General features: G+C 50.3%; 1 protein-coding gene across 1 annotated transcript in view; it reads left to right on the top strand.

The window, feature by feature from the left end:
- Positions 1 to 14,767, top strand: part of TENM4 (teneurin transmembrane protein 4) — a 759,511-nt gene that overhangs the window by 490,787 nt on the left and 253,957 nt on the right. Inside the window, exon 7 of the mRNA XM_061168374.1 lies at positions 13,329 to 13,584. Coding sequence (XP_061024357.1) covers positions 13,329 to 13,584 — 256 coding nt within the window. The remainder of the gene's footprint in view (positions 1 to 13,328; positions 13,585 to 14,767) is intronic.

Genomic DNA, 14,767 nt, shown 5'->3' with positions numbered 1-14,767 from the left:
CCTGTAGGAGCACAGCTTTTAAACCCCTCACCCCCCAGGGAAGCCACGGAGAGTACTGACTGGCCCCAGAGGTGGCAGGGGAGGATCCGCATCTGTATCACCGGTGTGCCCCCACCCCCCTAGTCCACGTGTCCCTCCTCTGGACCCACTCCAGCTGGTCAGCTCGGCCTGGCCGTCACCCCCTCCTCCTCCCTGCTTTCCTGCCATGACTGTAGCCCATCCAGCACACCGCAGACTCCCACTGAACTGAATTCCACCTCCTCCACTCACTCACTCTTACACCCACACACCCCGACAGGTAAGGTTCCTTGTTGATCTGGGACTTGACCTAACCGTGTATGGGTCAGACCACTTTTGAAAAGGGCAAGCAGGTGACAGTGGAAGGAAAGGAAAGCTCCTTGACAAGCAGAAAGCTTTCCCAGGACAAGCTCTGCCCTGAGGTGGACACAGCTCTAAGTTGAGGGGAAAGCCGTGCACCCAGGAAAGATCCGCTGTGGCTGCAGCCAAGCTTTTCTGATGGGTCTGTTTGCATTTTACAGGCCAGGACTCCATCTAATCCATCTCCGGTCTCTGGTGTCATGCACAGGGCCTATAGAGAATGACCTCTGTGAGGGGAAGGAAAGCAGAGAAGCAGGGAGGAGGGGAGGGAGAAAAGGACAGCCACGTGTCTCTTCCTTCCTGTCTGCCTTGCTGCCTGCCTTAGTACCCAGACACATGGCACAGTCTAGGCCGCAGCTTGCTGGGGACACCTTTCACAAGCAGATGCTCGTTGACAAATACCCCAGGTTCTTCTGCCAAGAACGATGCAGCCTTGATTTTACAATTAAGATGGGACTCTCCCCACCTCGCCCTCCCGTTTGTCGCTGGGGGACACTGGGGCTCAGATAGGTTAGGTGCCTTGCCTAAGGTCGAACAGCAATTAGCGGCCAATAGAGTCAAGCCCAAGAATGTGGTCTGGGCAAACATCTGTTGGGAGAGGGTTCTTGCGGGCTCAGATGGTGGCCCCACCAAATCCTTCATTTGCATGCTTAGAACAGATAGCTCTTGAGTTACGGCAACTCTGAAAATACCCTAGCAGAGCTGCTTACACCTCTCCAGGACAGACTCTGACCCTGCGCCTCCCTCCGTGTCTGAGGCTGCTCACCCGCACCCCGCCCTAAGAGAGCATTCCTTGCTGGGATGAGGAACCCTGAGGGCGTTGAATGAACCCTGGGCCTTCTGGTTCACTCTCATGACCACTCTGCCATTTGGCTTTAAAAGGCAGAAAGTGGGGGACAGCCCTCTGAACCCCCTGAAGGCTACCCCTCGGGCCCCAGGCCCTCAGAGGGGGGCTCAAGCCTCTCCCCCACTCCCCCATAGCCCGCTGCTCTGGGTGTCCCGGTCTCCACCCCATCCTGCTGCCTCAGGAGCCCATGTTTCTCAGCCTGTGGGTCTCTGCTGGCGCCAGCCCCCTCCCCTTTAAACCCCTCCACCCTCTCCCCACCTCAGCATCTAGTTTAGGGTCTCACTTTTCCTAGAAGCTTCCTCAGACCACCCGACCTGTAACTTTGTGAGATGAGGCTCCTGCCTGAGACGCTGTCCTGCAGCAGGGCCTCAGAGGATGGGAGCTGGGGTGACCTCGGCCTCTCTTCCCTCCCTCCAGTGTGCCCTGCGGTGCTGAAAATTGGCCAAACCTCCCTGGAAGCCAGGAGCAAGGGAGCCCAGGTGATGCAGTCCTTAGTGGCCATCTCCTGTGACCGAGAGGGAGTGAAACTGGGGATGGGGGTGGAAGCAAACAGAATAAAATCTGCTGTTAACTGTTTGCCCATCCTAAACTAACCCGAACTAGACTCACCACTGACTGGATGCCTTTAGGATCACCGGGTCCGGTGCGTGGCTAGCTTTTCTGGCCCCTCCTGCCAAACACCAGGTGTGTTTTACAGTCATTGTAACAACCAGAAAGCAGCCCCTTCCGCATTTCCAGACAGCCCTGTTTGGAAAACCACTACCCTGTACAATAGGCTTTTGCATTAGTTTCAGACACTCCTTCTTCACTGTTTCTCACATGTGCATGCATGCTCAGTGCTGTCTGACTCTTGGCGACCCCATGGACTGTAGCCCGCCAGGCTCCTCTGTCCATGGGATTTTCTAGTCAAGAATACTGGAGTGGGTTGCCATTTCCTCCTCCAGGGGATCTTCCCGACCCAGGAATTGAACCTGCATCTCTTGTGTCTCCTGCACTGGCAGGGGGAGTCTTTACCACTGAGCCACGCAGACCAGCACTTTAATAGTCTGAACAGCCACCCAAAGTTCTGTCCTGACTTCATGAACAAGAGAGCAGAAACAACCCCACTGTGACCTCAGGGCACTCCTTTATTTTTGTTTTATTTTTTTTAGTTAATTTATTTTAATTGGAGGCTAATTACTTTATTGTAGTGGATTTTGCAGACGAATGGATAAGAAAGCTGTGGTACATATATATAGAAAGAATGCATTTGAATCAGTTCTAATGAGGTGGATGAAACTGGAGCCTATTATACAGAGTGAAGTAAGTCAGAAAGAAAAACACCAATACAGTATATTAACGCATATATATGGAATTTAGAAAGAGGGCACCCCTATTTACTCCCCGTCAAGAGCGCTGGAGAGCAGCTTCAGCCTGTCACCCTGCTCGGCTGGGAGCTGGTGATGGACAAGGAGGCCTAGCGTGTTACAGTCCATGGGGTCGCAAAGAGTTGGATACGAGTGAACTGGACTGGACTGGACTGGATCCCTGTGTACTCATTCTGTGGTAGTCCTTCCTCCTCCTCCCCATCTGCGAGCACCGCCTAGAGTCCCTGCACACTGGCGGAGACACGGCATGACCAGCACAGCGGTGGAAGTGAACGGAAAGCGTATGTTCGGGGCAGGGAAGGATGGACAGGGAGAAGCGCACACAAATGCAGGCCTGACCCCGTGCTCAGACCAGCAGTTCCCATCTGCACGTCACTGTTTTTATTCCTTCTGAGGCAATGAGAATACACTGATTGTTATCTCTGACTCTTAACCGGGGCCCTATGGTTCGCAAGGCGATTTCCTAGACATCTGACAGGAAGCCGAAGCTCAGAGAAGTGCGGTGAATTGTCCAGGATTATATAGCTTGAAGGAGACAGAAACGGAGGCTGGAAGTCAGGCCGTCAGATCCCAGCTGCTGGCTGTGGTGACAGAGCTCCGTGGCCTCTCTAACTCGGCCGGGGAGGCCAAGGTTCATTAGCTAAGCTCTCAGCACTGCTACTGTCCCAGCCGGAGCCAGTGGTAGTTGATGGCATTTTAATGGAAGCCAAATCACTCTTTCTCTTGGCATTCGCAGGCCACTGGAGTTTTTGTGTTTTATCATAATTAAATACCATCATCTTTCATATCTGACAGTCTTTAGGGCCCGATGAATGAGTGCAACACACACTGGGTCGTCATTAACTCCACAGCCAGGAGACCTTCAGACGCCTGGCGGCCATTTCTCGGGCTTGGAGGTGGCTGTCCAGCCTGGCGCCCTTTCTCAGAGCCGCCGTTGGCCCAGATCATGGGGCTGTTGACACATTTGGAGTCTTTGCCTGAGCCGAAACTCTGGAAATTTATGTCTTTGTCTCATGAACATGCTCTTATAAAAGGATAGTAGCGTGTTTCACTGGAGTTGCACTAGCAGTCAGGATTCCCGAGGCTGATCCTGGTCCTGCCTGCTGCCAGCCCCACCTGGTTCATCCTCCACGCGGCCACCGGGATCTGCCTCAAACACGAGTATGATCTTGGCCCCCGCCTCAAAGCCCAGCAGGGTGCCTCTCACCCTCCCAGTAGAGGCCAGGTTCTTCTGTTTGGCATTTCCGGGCAACCAGCACCCAGACCTCCTTCTGGTGTCTCCACCTTGCCTCTGGCCAGTGCCCCCTCGCGGCCACCCCACACTGCTTAAAGAAGTGCCCCAGGCAGCCGCGTGCGTGTCTGCTGGTGCCCTCTCCTCCCTGGCCCCCATCTGTCTCTCTCTCAACTCTGGACCTCCACACCTGCATCACCCAATGGCTAGAATGCCCCTTAGGCACAGGGCATGCGTCACAGGTCATGAAACCTTCCCCGACCCTAAAAGACAAGCTGCCCACTCAGTGCTTCTCGGGGCTCAGGGCTGCAGTGTAAGGCCAACAGGAATGCGAGGAGCAGATGTTTGGGGGCCGCTTGCCATGTGGTGGGCACGGGTGCTTTCCATGTGTCCACTCCCTCCGTGTATGTGAAGCAGAGTGGTTAAGAGAGTGGGCTCGGGCCAGATGCCTGAGTTCAGATTCTGGCTCCACCACTCGGTGGTTCAGTAATCTTGGACAAACTTCTTAGCTTTCCTGTAGGTTAGCAATCTGTACATCTACAAATTGGGGAGTAATAATAGGACCTTCTCTCCAGCGACGTTATAAATAAATAAAGCACTTAGAGCAAATCACCTAGCAAGTACCCAATAGATGTCAGCTTTATCGTCTCCTTGTAATTACTGTTTTGCATAGTATCTGTGGGTGTGTCTGTTGTTTTTACTAAATTGTGAGCAGCTCAAAGGCAGGAACCACGTTTGTTTCAGCCCTGGGTCTCTGTGTATTCCTTCTGTGATAGTCCTTCCTCCTCCTCTTCCTTTTATTACATTACTATTAAACACTCACTCTGTAGGTGAGGAATTAGAGGCTCAGAGAACTTGAGTGATTTGCCCCAAATCATGTAGCCCATCAGAGGCAGAGTAAAGGCTGAACCTCAGTCTGGGAGGCTCCGGAACTCTGCTCGGGCCCCTCCTTTTATCATCTGTCCCCTAGACACCAGCTATCTGTCAAGGCTGGAGTTCATCTTAAAACGCCTCAAGTTCGTGTACACAACCCAGGGCTGTTCAGTGTTGCTGATTGATTGAACAGCCCCAGGGGCCCTCTCCTTAGGGTAAACCCAGGACCGAGCAGCACCCTGCTTTGCTCTGAGATGCTCGCCCAACAAAGAAAGGGGCCTCATCTTTGAGGCCACAGAGGCCCCGTGTGTCCAGTGTAGTTCTGCGTGTCAGGCTGCAGCCATCCTCGTGGCCTCTGACTTACACATCGACCTACAGGCACCTTCCGAGACCAGCGCTCCTGGAAGCCAGTGGGTTATCCAGAGTGGGGTTCACCTGTCACCGAAGAGAACCACATTTCTTCCAGGCACGTTCCTGCTCTTTCTCTCTCAAGACTTTCTGCTTGGGCACCCCTGTTGTAAATGATGTAATCATCACAGTGACAGTTTAGCTCTTTATGACTTACCCATTCAGCCTGACTTTACCATAACTGTGGAATTAATAGTTGCTGCTTTTTTTTTTTTTTTTTTTTTTAGCATTATTGCATTGCAGGCACCTTATATGCATGATCTCATTTGAGTCTCATCATTGCCCTGTAAGGTGGGCATTATCTCCATTTAATTGATACGAAAACTGAAACCCCGTACATGGAGGGCGTGGGCACAGGGGAAGTGCCTGTGTTGACAATCTGTCACATGGTGAGCGGCCCACAAGTGTCTGCTCCTCAAATCCTTGTTAACCTCACACCGCAGCCCCGATGGAGCGCCAAGGAACACAGAGTGGGCTGCCAGCCTGTCAGGGTCGGGAAGGCTTCACGACATGTGACATGTGCCCTGTGTCTAAAGGGTATTCTGGGCATTGGGTGATGCATGTGTGGAGGTCCAGCAACAAAAGAGATGGCGGAGGTGGGGCGAGCACACGTGAAACTCCAGAGAAGTTAGGTCTTTTGATCAAGGTCACACAGCTTACCCATGGCGGAGCCAAACCCTGACCCCGGGGCTGTCTGACATCAAAGTCTCATCTCCTCCGGTCACCTACTGCTCTTCCCCAGGGCCCTGAAGAAGCCTTACTGTGGTCTCAGTTCAGGGAGGTGCAGCCCACCAGTGTTCAGGAATTTTGTGCATGTAAAATGAAAGACGTCTGAGGTGTTGGAGGGAACCAGCAACTGTAAATATATGTGAGAACTCGCAGGAAGCCAAAAAACCTTCCTGGAAATTCAGGCTTGCAAAACTCACATAAGCAAGTGACCTTTCCTGACAGAGGCGTGCAATGTAACAGTAAAAGTGACTCGTATCTGGGTTGATTCAAACACATGCTCGATGGCTGGATCTATGAGGAGAGGATGTAACTGGGATTACAGCACAGCCTTGCAGAGGTACCAGTACTTACCCCCAGGTAGCAAGGGGTCCACCCAGCTGTTTGGCTGTCCCCCCTCTCTTCCCACATTCCATAAATATTTACCAGGGATAGGGGTTGAGTGGAACCTTGCCCTCTGGGTGCAGCTAAGGGCTCACTGTGCGTCTGACACTTGAACAACAGGCATCCTCCAGAAAGGGGTGATGCAGGGAGGTGTACATCCTTCACAGCGCGCAGACCAGGGACCAGGAAGGTAACATGAGTTATCGGAGGGCATCCCCCCAGTGAGAAGGAATCAGGAAAGAGTTCTCCTCTTAGGCCATCTCTGTCTCATACCAGTCCTGCCACCAAAAGAGGATTCAGTACACACTGAGTGAGTGAACGGATTCTGAAAAGTGAAGTTGCTCAATCGTGTCCAACTCCTTGCCATCCCTTGGGCTGTGGCCCACCAGGTTCCTCCATCCATGAAATTTTCCAGTCAAGAGTACTGGAGTGGGTTGCCATTTCCTTCTCCAGGGATCTTCTTGACCCAGGGATTGAACCTGGGTCTTCTGCTTTGCAGGCAGACGCTTTACCCTCTGAGCCACCAGGGAAGCTGAATGGGTTCTGAGTTCCCTCTAAAAATGAGAGTGTACATGGGGAGGATAAGGGAAGGGAAGAAGACCTGTCTGCAGGCTCTCCCTCTGTCTTCCCTCCTGGACATGGGAGCCACTCAGCCCAGAGTCTCTGTTCAGATCAGAGAAAACGTTTGCTCCTTAGGAAGGTCATGTCTCTGAGTGTACATCCACTGCCAGGCCCCCAAGCACAAAGCCTTTCTATAGTAAACCTGGACGACGTCAGAATCCCCTTTCCTAGCATTCTCAGAACCAAAAGGAAACAGCGCCCAGCTGAAGCCTCAGGAACTCTGGCTCCAGGCAAGAAAGTCAAGGACTGGCTTGCCTCACAGTCTAGAGAGCTCAGGTGGTCTGCTGTCTGTTTTGGCCTGCAAATAAACTTCACACTGGCCTTATCCCCCTGGATAGACTGTCCAGGCCACTCACACGAGCCATTCACTCGATAAACCTATATCAAGCATCTGTGTGTTTACAGAAGCTGTGATCAACAACCCAGAGGGAACAGGGAATTTACACCCACCAGAGGAAGGAAGCACATAAGCAGGCGTGCTCTGGGAGATAAGGAAAAGGTGCGCCGTCCAGGTTACCTGCCGCTAGCATTCAATGGAGGAAAAGGGAACTTTGGGGAGGGTAAATCAAGGAGGACTTTCTAGAAGAGGTGGCAGTTGAGCCGAGCTGCAAAAAATAGAGTGGGTTTGGACCAGAAAATTCCTCGCCCTCACAGGAGAATTTCTTTTTAGAAGCTGACACTTGAAAGCTCATCATTTCAGGACTCTTGGCATTAAGTCTAAGCAGTTATCAAGCCAGAGGCCAGCATTCCACTTAGTCACGAAGCTGGGGTCTATAGGCTTGCAGGCCAGCCTGTCCTGACCCAGATGTTGAACACTTGCTCTCCCTTCACTGAGGGTCTTTTTCCTGCCTTTGGCTACAGACTGAGATGGTCAAGCAGGTATCTGTGTTGTATGCAAAGGCACCATGGTTTGGTAGACAGAATGCCGACTATGGGTTAATAAGGACCACTCACTAGTTTTGGAAGCCTCAGCTTCCTCTTCTGTAAAATGGGAATGGTAATGAGACTGCCCCCTAGGGGCAGTCGTGAGCGTTATGAAAGTTAAAGTGGTGAAAGGACACACAGTATGTTCTCAAATACACGGCAGCAACTATTAACATCCATTAGGTGAAATGCCAAGGGAAGGCTGACTGCTCATGACGGGATGGGGCATAGATCACGTCAGCCTTCTCTGCTGCCCTCCTGATTACCACTGGACAGGAGTGCCCTAAACTGGGAGGCCAGGGATAGGGAGGGACACTCAAGCCGCCCAGCAGGCTGCTTCTCCTGCTGGCTTCTCTTCGAGGCTCCAAATGTCTCCATAAAAGTGCTGCCTGAGAACAGATGACCAAAACAAATGAACCTTCATAGTCTTGTTTTTCAGCTTCCTTGGTAACTCAGACAGTAAAGAATCTGCCTGCAATGCAGGAGGCCCCATTCAACCCGAGTCAAGGAGATCCCCTGAAGTAGGAAATGGCAACCCGCTTCAGGATTCTTGCCTGGAAAATTTCATGGACAAAAGAGCCTGGCAGGCTACAGTCCATGGGGTCTCAAAGAGTCAGACACATGAGCACACGGCACACACCACACACACACATTCTCGCTTTCTCCCTGGTCTAAGGCCATGTTTTCTCTGAGTGAGACACTCTGCCTATTCTATTGGCTCCCAGGATCTCTCCCTTCCCATCAAGGAGCATCTCTGTCAGACCAGGACCACAACATGGCACGTCTTCAGAGGGTACCATTCATGTTCTGTGGCCTTCCTGGAGACCGTCTTCACTGGAGTCGAAATATTAGCCACCATGTGGCCCCAGCAGAGTACTTGGCCTCTGAGACAAAGGTGTGGCCAGTCTGGAGGGTATGGGGAGGGAGCTGATGACAGATGAAGCTGGAAAGACAGATGTGGATCAAATTCCGAAGAGATTGGTAGACCGGTGTGGGCAATAGCAGCTCGTAGGAAGGAATCCTGATCTGCTCAGATGGGTTTCTGTTTCTCTTCCCTTGTTTTACTACCCAGCCTCACTCCCACCAGATTTGCTTTGTAATTCGTTGGCATAAAGGACTGGGTTACCTAAAAAGCAGGGAGCATCTTCTGCTAAGAATAGTCATATCACTGATAGTGCCTCACACTTGATTGTGATGGTTTCTAGGAAGCTATCTCCTGAGCCAAGGGAAAGCACAGCCTTTGCAATAGCATACCCACCCGGGTTTAGGATCCTATACTCATGAACTCTCAGTCCCCTATGTGAGAGAAAGCATTCTCAAGAGGAACAAATGAAGTGGAATACTTTGTAAACTGTGAACTTCAGATGTATTTCCTTCCCATTGACTGTCTCATTTGATATCACTGTGGCTTTGCAGTTGCCTTACTAAACTCTTTCCCATTTTACAGTTGAGTCACTGTAAACTGTAAACTGAGGTGCAAAGAGGTTATGCAACATGTCCATGGTTATCTTAGTCTTCAATCTTTCTCTTTTTAAAAGCATTTTTATTGAAGTATAGTTGAGTTACAATGTTGTATTAGTCTCAGGTGTACCGCAAAGTGAATCAGTTATACGTGTACATATATCCACTCTTGCCCTTGTAGGTCGTTACAGAGTATTGAGTATAGAGTTACCTGTGCTAAACAGTAGGTGCTTAGTTATATATTTTACATACGTATATATGTCAGTCCCAAATGTAAATTGGTACAAACTTTATGAAGAATAGTATGGAGTTTCCTTAAATAAGCATAGAACTACCATTTGATTCAGCAGTTCCACTCCTGGGCATATACCTGGAGAAAACCATAATTTGAAAAGCTATGTGCATCCCAGTGTTCATTGCAGCACTATTTACAATAGCCAAGACACAGAAGCATGAACATTTAGACAAGACACAGAACATTTAGGCTTAAATGTCCATTGACAGAGGCATGGATAAAGATGTGGAACATATACTTACCTGGCAGGGGAGACACCATGATCATGAGGATTTGGTACATATATCCAGTGGAATATCACTCAGCCATAAAAAAGCCTTAGGCCTTTTGAAACTGAGGCAGTAGCCCCGATGACCTCTGAATCACCTTCAAGGCCAGTCTTCCCTCTTCTTGAAGAATAGCGCACATTCGAAGCCAAATAGCTTCATTGTCCTATCTGTAGAATCTATTTTGACAGCTGTCCTTCATTCTGTCTCCATTGCTATTGACTCAGATTGGCAGTGTTCCTTCTGGGATGGCTGGCTAGGTCCATGGTTCATACCCCTATACATCTTACCAAATTTTCCATCAGCCCCACTCGTGGTATTCTCTTCTGTACATGCTTTCTCTATTTTTGTAATATGGGCAGGCTGAGAATTTTTCAAATCTTTTTACTTAACAGTTCTTTCTTCAATTCATTTGTCTGTTCTCCCATTTTACTCTAAGCTGCCAGGAGGAACCAAGCCACTTCTTCAACACTTGGCTTCAGGATATTCTCAGCAAAATATCTAATTTTTTTTGGCTCACAACTTCTACCTTCCACAAAACACTGGCACATGAGCATACGTCAGCCAAGTTCTTTACCACCATGTAGCAAGGATCACCTTTTGTCTAGTGTTCCAGTAGCATGTTCCTCCTCATTTCTGAGGCCTCATCAGAATTGCCTTTAATGTCCACTGTTTCTATCAACATTCTATACATATGTGTTTTTGTATTCTCTAAGAATATGGATGCTTTCTTTACACATCTCTTCTTTTTTTTTTTTCCCTGAGCTCTCTCCAGAATCACATCTAACAATCACTCCACAGCAACATAGTCTTTTTTTTTTTTATCATGCACCTCAAAACTCTTGTAGACTCTACCCATTACCGAGTTCCAAAGATACTTCCACATTTTTTTAGGTATTTGTTCCAGCATCATCACACTTTTGGTTACCAATTTCTGTCTTAGTCAGCTTGGGCTGCTAAAACAAAGTACCATAGACAGAGTAACTTAGACCACAGATATTTATTTCTCATAGTTCCAGAGTCTGAGAAGTCCAAGATCAAGGTGCAGACAGATTCAACGTCTGGTGAGAGGCCTCCTCCAGATGTGAGGATGGCCACCTTCTTGCCATATCTCCATGTGGTTCAGAGAAAGAGTGCTAGCTCTCTGGTCTCTTTTTCTAAGGGCACTAACCCTGTCTTGAGGACTCCACCCTCATATCTTTATCTCAACCTTGTTACCTCCCAAAAACCCCATCTACAGATACCATCGATTTGGGGTTAGGTGTTCCACTTATGAATTTTGAAAGTGAAAGTGAAAGTCACTCAGTCATGTCTGACACTTTGCGACTGCATGAAATAGTCATGGAACTCTCCAGGCCAGAATACCGGAGTGGGTAGCCATTCCCTTCTCCAGGGGATGTTCCCAACCCAGGGATCAAACCCAGGTCTCCCGCATTGCAGGCGGATTCTTTACCAGCTGAGCCACCAGGGAATTTTGGAGGAATCTAAACGTGCAGTCCATAACAATGGTTATGTGATTAATAAGTGGCAAAATCTAGAATAGAACCCAGTTTCCTGACCTTCTTCACCCTCATAATATCCTTAGCGTCCAAAGTCCAGGCTTCCTGTGAGCATAGCCTAGTGGATGGTACTTAAGATAGTACTCCAACACTCCAAGTACTTAGAAGGAGCAAATAAAATATAAATATCTATATATAAATAAAAATTTATATGAATATATATAAAATATAAATAAAAATTTTATCTTAATTGCCTCATCTGTAAAATGAAATGCAAGCAATACCTGCTCTGTAGGGTGTTGTGAGGATTAGCTGAATTAACACAAGTAGGCTCAGAATAGTGCCCTGCACATAGTAAGTGCTGCAGAAGTGTAAGTGGTGCTTTTTAACCCCCACCTCCACCCCAGACACCAGCATGGCTCATTCCCTTTACTCAAAAGCCCATCACTGACCATCTGATCTAAAGTTTCATCACTGCCCTGACATACACAGGCCACAGCCTCCTTCCCGGCTTTGTGCATTCTCAGATTTATCACCATCTTGGTAAACTACATATATATACATATATTTGCTGTGCTGTGTGTAGTCATTCAGTCGTGTCTGACTCTTTGCACCTCCACGGACTGTAGCCTGCCAGGCTCCTCTGTCCATGGGGATTCCCCAGGCAAGAATACTAGAGTGGGTTGCCATGCCCTCCTCCAGGGGAATCTTCCCAACCCAGGGATGGAACCCAGGTCTCCCGCATTGCAGGCGAATTCTTTACCATCTGAGCCACCAGGGAAGCCCAAGAATACTGGAGTGGGTAGCCTATCCCTTCTCTAGGGGACCTTTTCAACCCAGGAATTGAACCAGGGTCTCCTGCATTGCAGGAGGATTCTTTACCAGCTGAGCTACCAGGGAAGCCCAAACTATATATATATTTTAGCAAGATGGTGAATATATATGTATATATGGGCTTCCCTGGTGGCTCAGATGGTAAAGAGTCTGCCTGCAATGCAGGAAACATGGGTTTGATCCCTGAGTTGGGAAGATCCCCTGGAGAAGGGGATGGCAACCCACTCCAGTATTCTTGCCTGGAGAATTCCATGGACAGAGGAGCCTGGTGGGCTACAGTCCATGGGGTTGCAAAGAGTTGGACATGACTGAACAGCTAACACTTTCACTTTCATATATAGGTAAGTATGTATGTGATTTGTTTACCTATTTATTTGCTGTGTAATCTTATATATCATTAGTGATTTCCAAATTTTATCATGCCTCAGAATCACCTGGAGGGTTTGTAAGGTCAGATTTCTTGGCCCCACTCAAAGGCTCATGGTTCAGTAACTCTGGGTCAGGACCCAAGAATTTTCATTTATAGCAAATTCCCAGGTGATGCAGAGGCTATGGGTTCTGGCCGTACCCTAAAAGTATCAAAGAAACAGTATGAAGTTAGTGACATGTGTTGTTGTTGTTTAGTCACTAAGTCGTGCTGACTCTTTATGACCCCATGGACTGCAGCACGCCAGGCATCCCTGTCCTTCACTGTCTCCCAGAATTTGCTTACATTCATGTCTATTTAGTCAATGGTACTATCTGGTCTTTGCTTTTTTTTTTCTTAAATCTTTGTGTCTGTCTAACTCAGATGGAAGCTCAGTGAGGACAGGACTTTTGTCTGCTTTGCTCCCCAGCACCTAGAGTAGCAGATACTCAGTAAATGCCTGTCGAGCACCTGTTGACTGACTGCATGACTGTGCCCAGGTGGCCGCTGCCCACGGCTGGCGTGGGGCTCCCTGGGTGGCTCAAACAGTAACGATCTGCCTGTAACGTGGGAGACCCGGATTCTATCCCTGGGTTGGGAAGATCGCCTGGAGAAGGGCACGGCCGCCCACTCCAGTATTCTTGCCTGGAGAATCCCATGGACAGAGGAGCCTGGCGGGCTACAGTCCATGGGGTCGCAGAGTCGGACACGACTGAGCCGCTTGCGCTGTTCACGGCCGGCCCGGCTGCTCCTGTGTGGCCCCCGTGGGGCCGTCCCTGCCCGCTGACCACGCGTGTCTGTGCCCTAGATCACCCGGGCGGCCTGCAGAACCACTCTCGACTCCGGACACCGCCGCCGCCTCTCTCGCACGCCCACACGCCCAACCAGCACCACGCGGCCTCCATTAGCTCCCTGAACCGGGGCAACTTCACTCCGAGGAGCAACCCCAGCCCGGCGCCCACGGACCACTCGCTGTCTGGAGAGCCCCCCGCCGGCGGCGCGCAGGAGCAGACCCACGCCCAGGACAACTGGCTGCTCAACAGCAACATCCCACTGGAGACCAGGTGCGGGGCGCGGGGCGGGCTGGGGCCCTGAGGACAGGGGATGGCCGGGCTGAGATCCCCGGGGCTCTGGGGCCCTGGCGGGGCCGTGCTGTGTGCCCACCACCTGGCTTGTTCTGGGCAGCAGGGTCCCAAGGATCTGCCTCTCTGGCTGCCAGAGAGAAGGGCCGTGGGATGGAGGGGAGAGCGCGCTGGGGCTTGGGGATCAAGCAGCTCTGAGGTTCAGGGTGGCCTGCTGCTCACTGAAGGTGTGAGCTTGGTCAAGCTGCCTCCCCCCGTGCCTCACTTTACTACACCACAGGGCTGCTGCTGGGTGCAAAGTGCTGTTGTAACAGTAGGTGAGAGCTGCTGTGTCTAAGCAGGGCTGCCACGTGGCAGCGAGCAAACTCCCAGGGTCTGATTTGGGCCCACACCTCCGCCATTCCCTTCCGTGGTTTGGTCCCCCTCTGCCTGGCGTGGCACCTGCATGGTGCCATGGGGACCACCTGGGGACCAGGTAGGAGCAACCAGTGGGTAGGTGGCTGCCCAGGACCATCTCCCCTCCCCTCTTCTCCTCCTCCCGTTGGCCTAGCCCCTCTGCCCCCAAAGCCCTAACGAGCCCTGACATGGATGTATTCGAGTTTGTGTGATATAATAGTAATCCTCACAACTTGATGAAGTAGGTATTATTATTATTGTGATCCCAGCTGACAGGTTTGGAAGCTAAAACTCAGGCTAGGTGACTAGTTTAGGTCCTATCACAGTCCATGCACAGCTGAGATTTGAACCCAGGTGCCCCGGCTCCGGGATACGGGGTTGTCTCCCTGCAGTACCATCACCTGCTGCTGGACTGGACTCTGCCTCTCCTTTCTCCCAGCCTCCTCAGATGCTCCTTTCAGCTCAAGAATCTTGGTCAGTCTCAGTTCCTAGCTGCCTTCCTTCCCTTTGCCAAGTCACTATCTTCTCCAAGTGGAGAAGATTCTTTTAAGATTATGAAAACCATATAAGGCCACTGGGGAAAACGCAGAAAGATATAAAGATGAAAATTAGACTCACCTGTCAGCCTGGCACTCTGAGATATGCACTGTTGACTTTGGGGGACGTAGCCTTTCTCTACTTGCTCTGAACCGAGGACAAAGTGTCCCAGGCTGGACGTTTGGAACCTCTTACTCTTCTGCCCTATTTCTCAAAGTAGTGGGAAACAGAG

Source organism: Dama dama, chromosome 2, assembly GCF_033118175.1.
Source record: "Dama dama isolate Ldn47 chromosome 2, ASM3311817v1, whole genome shotgun sequence".
NCBI classification, from domain to species: domain Eukaryota; kingdom Metazoa; phylum Chordata; class Mammalia; order Artiodactyla; family Cervidae; genus Dama; species Dama dama.
This window is presented reverse-complemented; position numbering and strand designations above follow the sequence as displayed.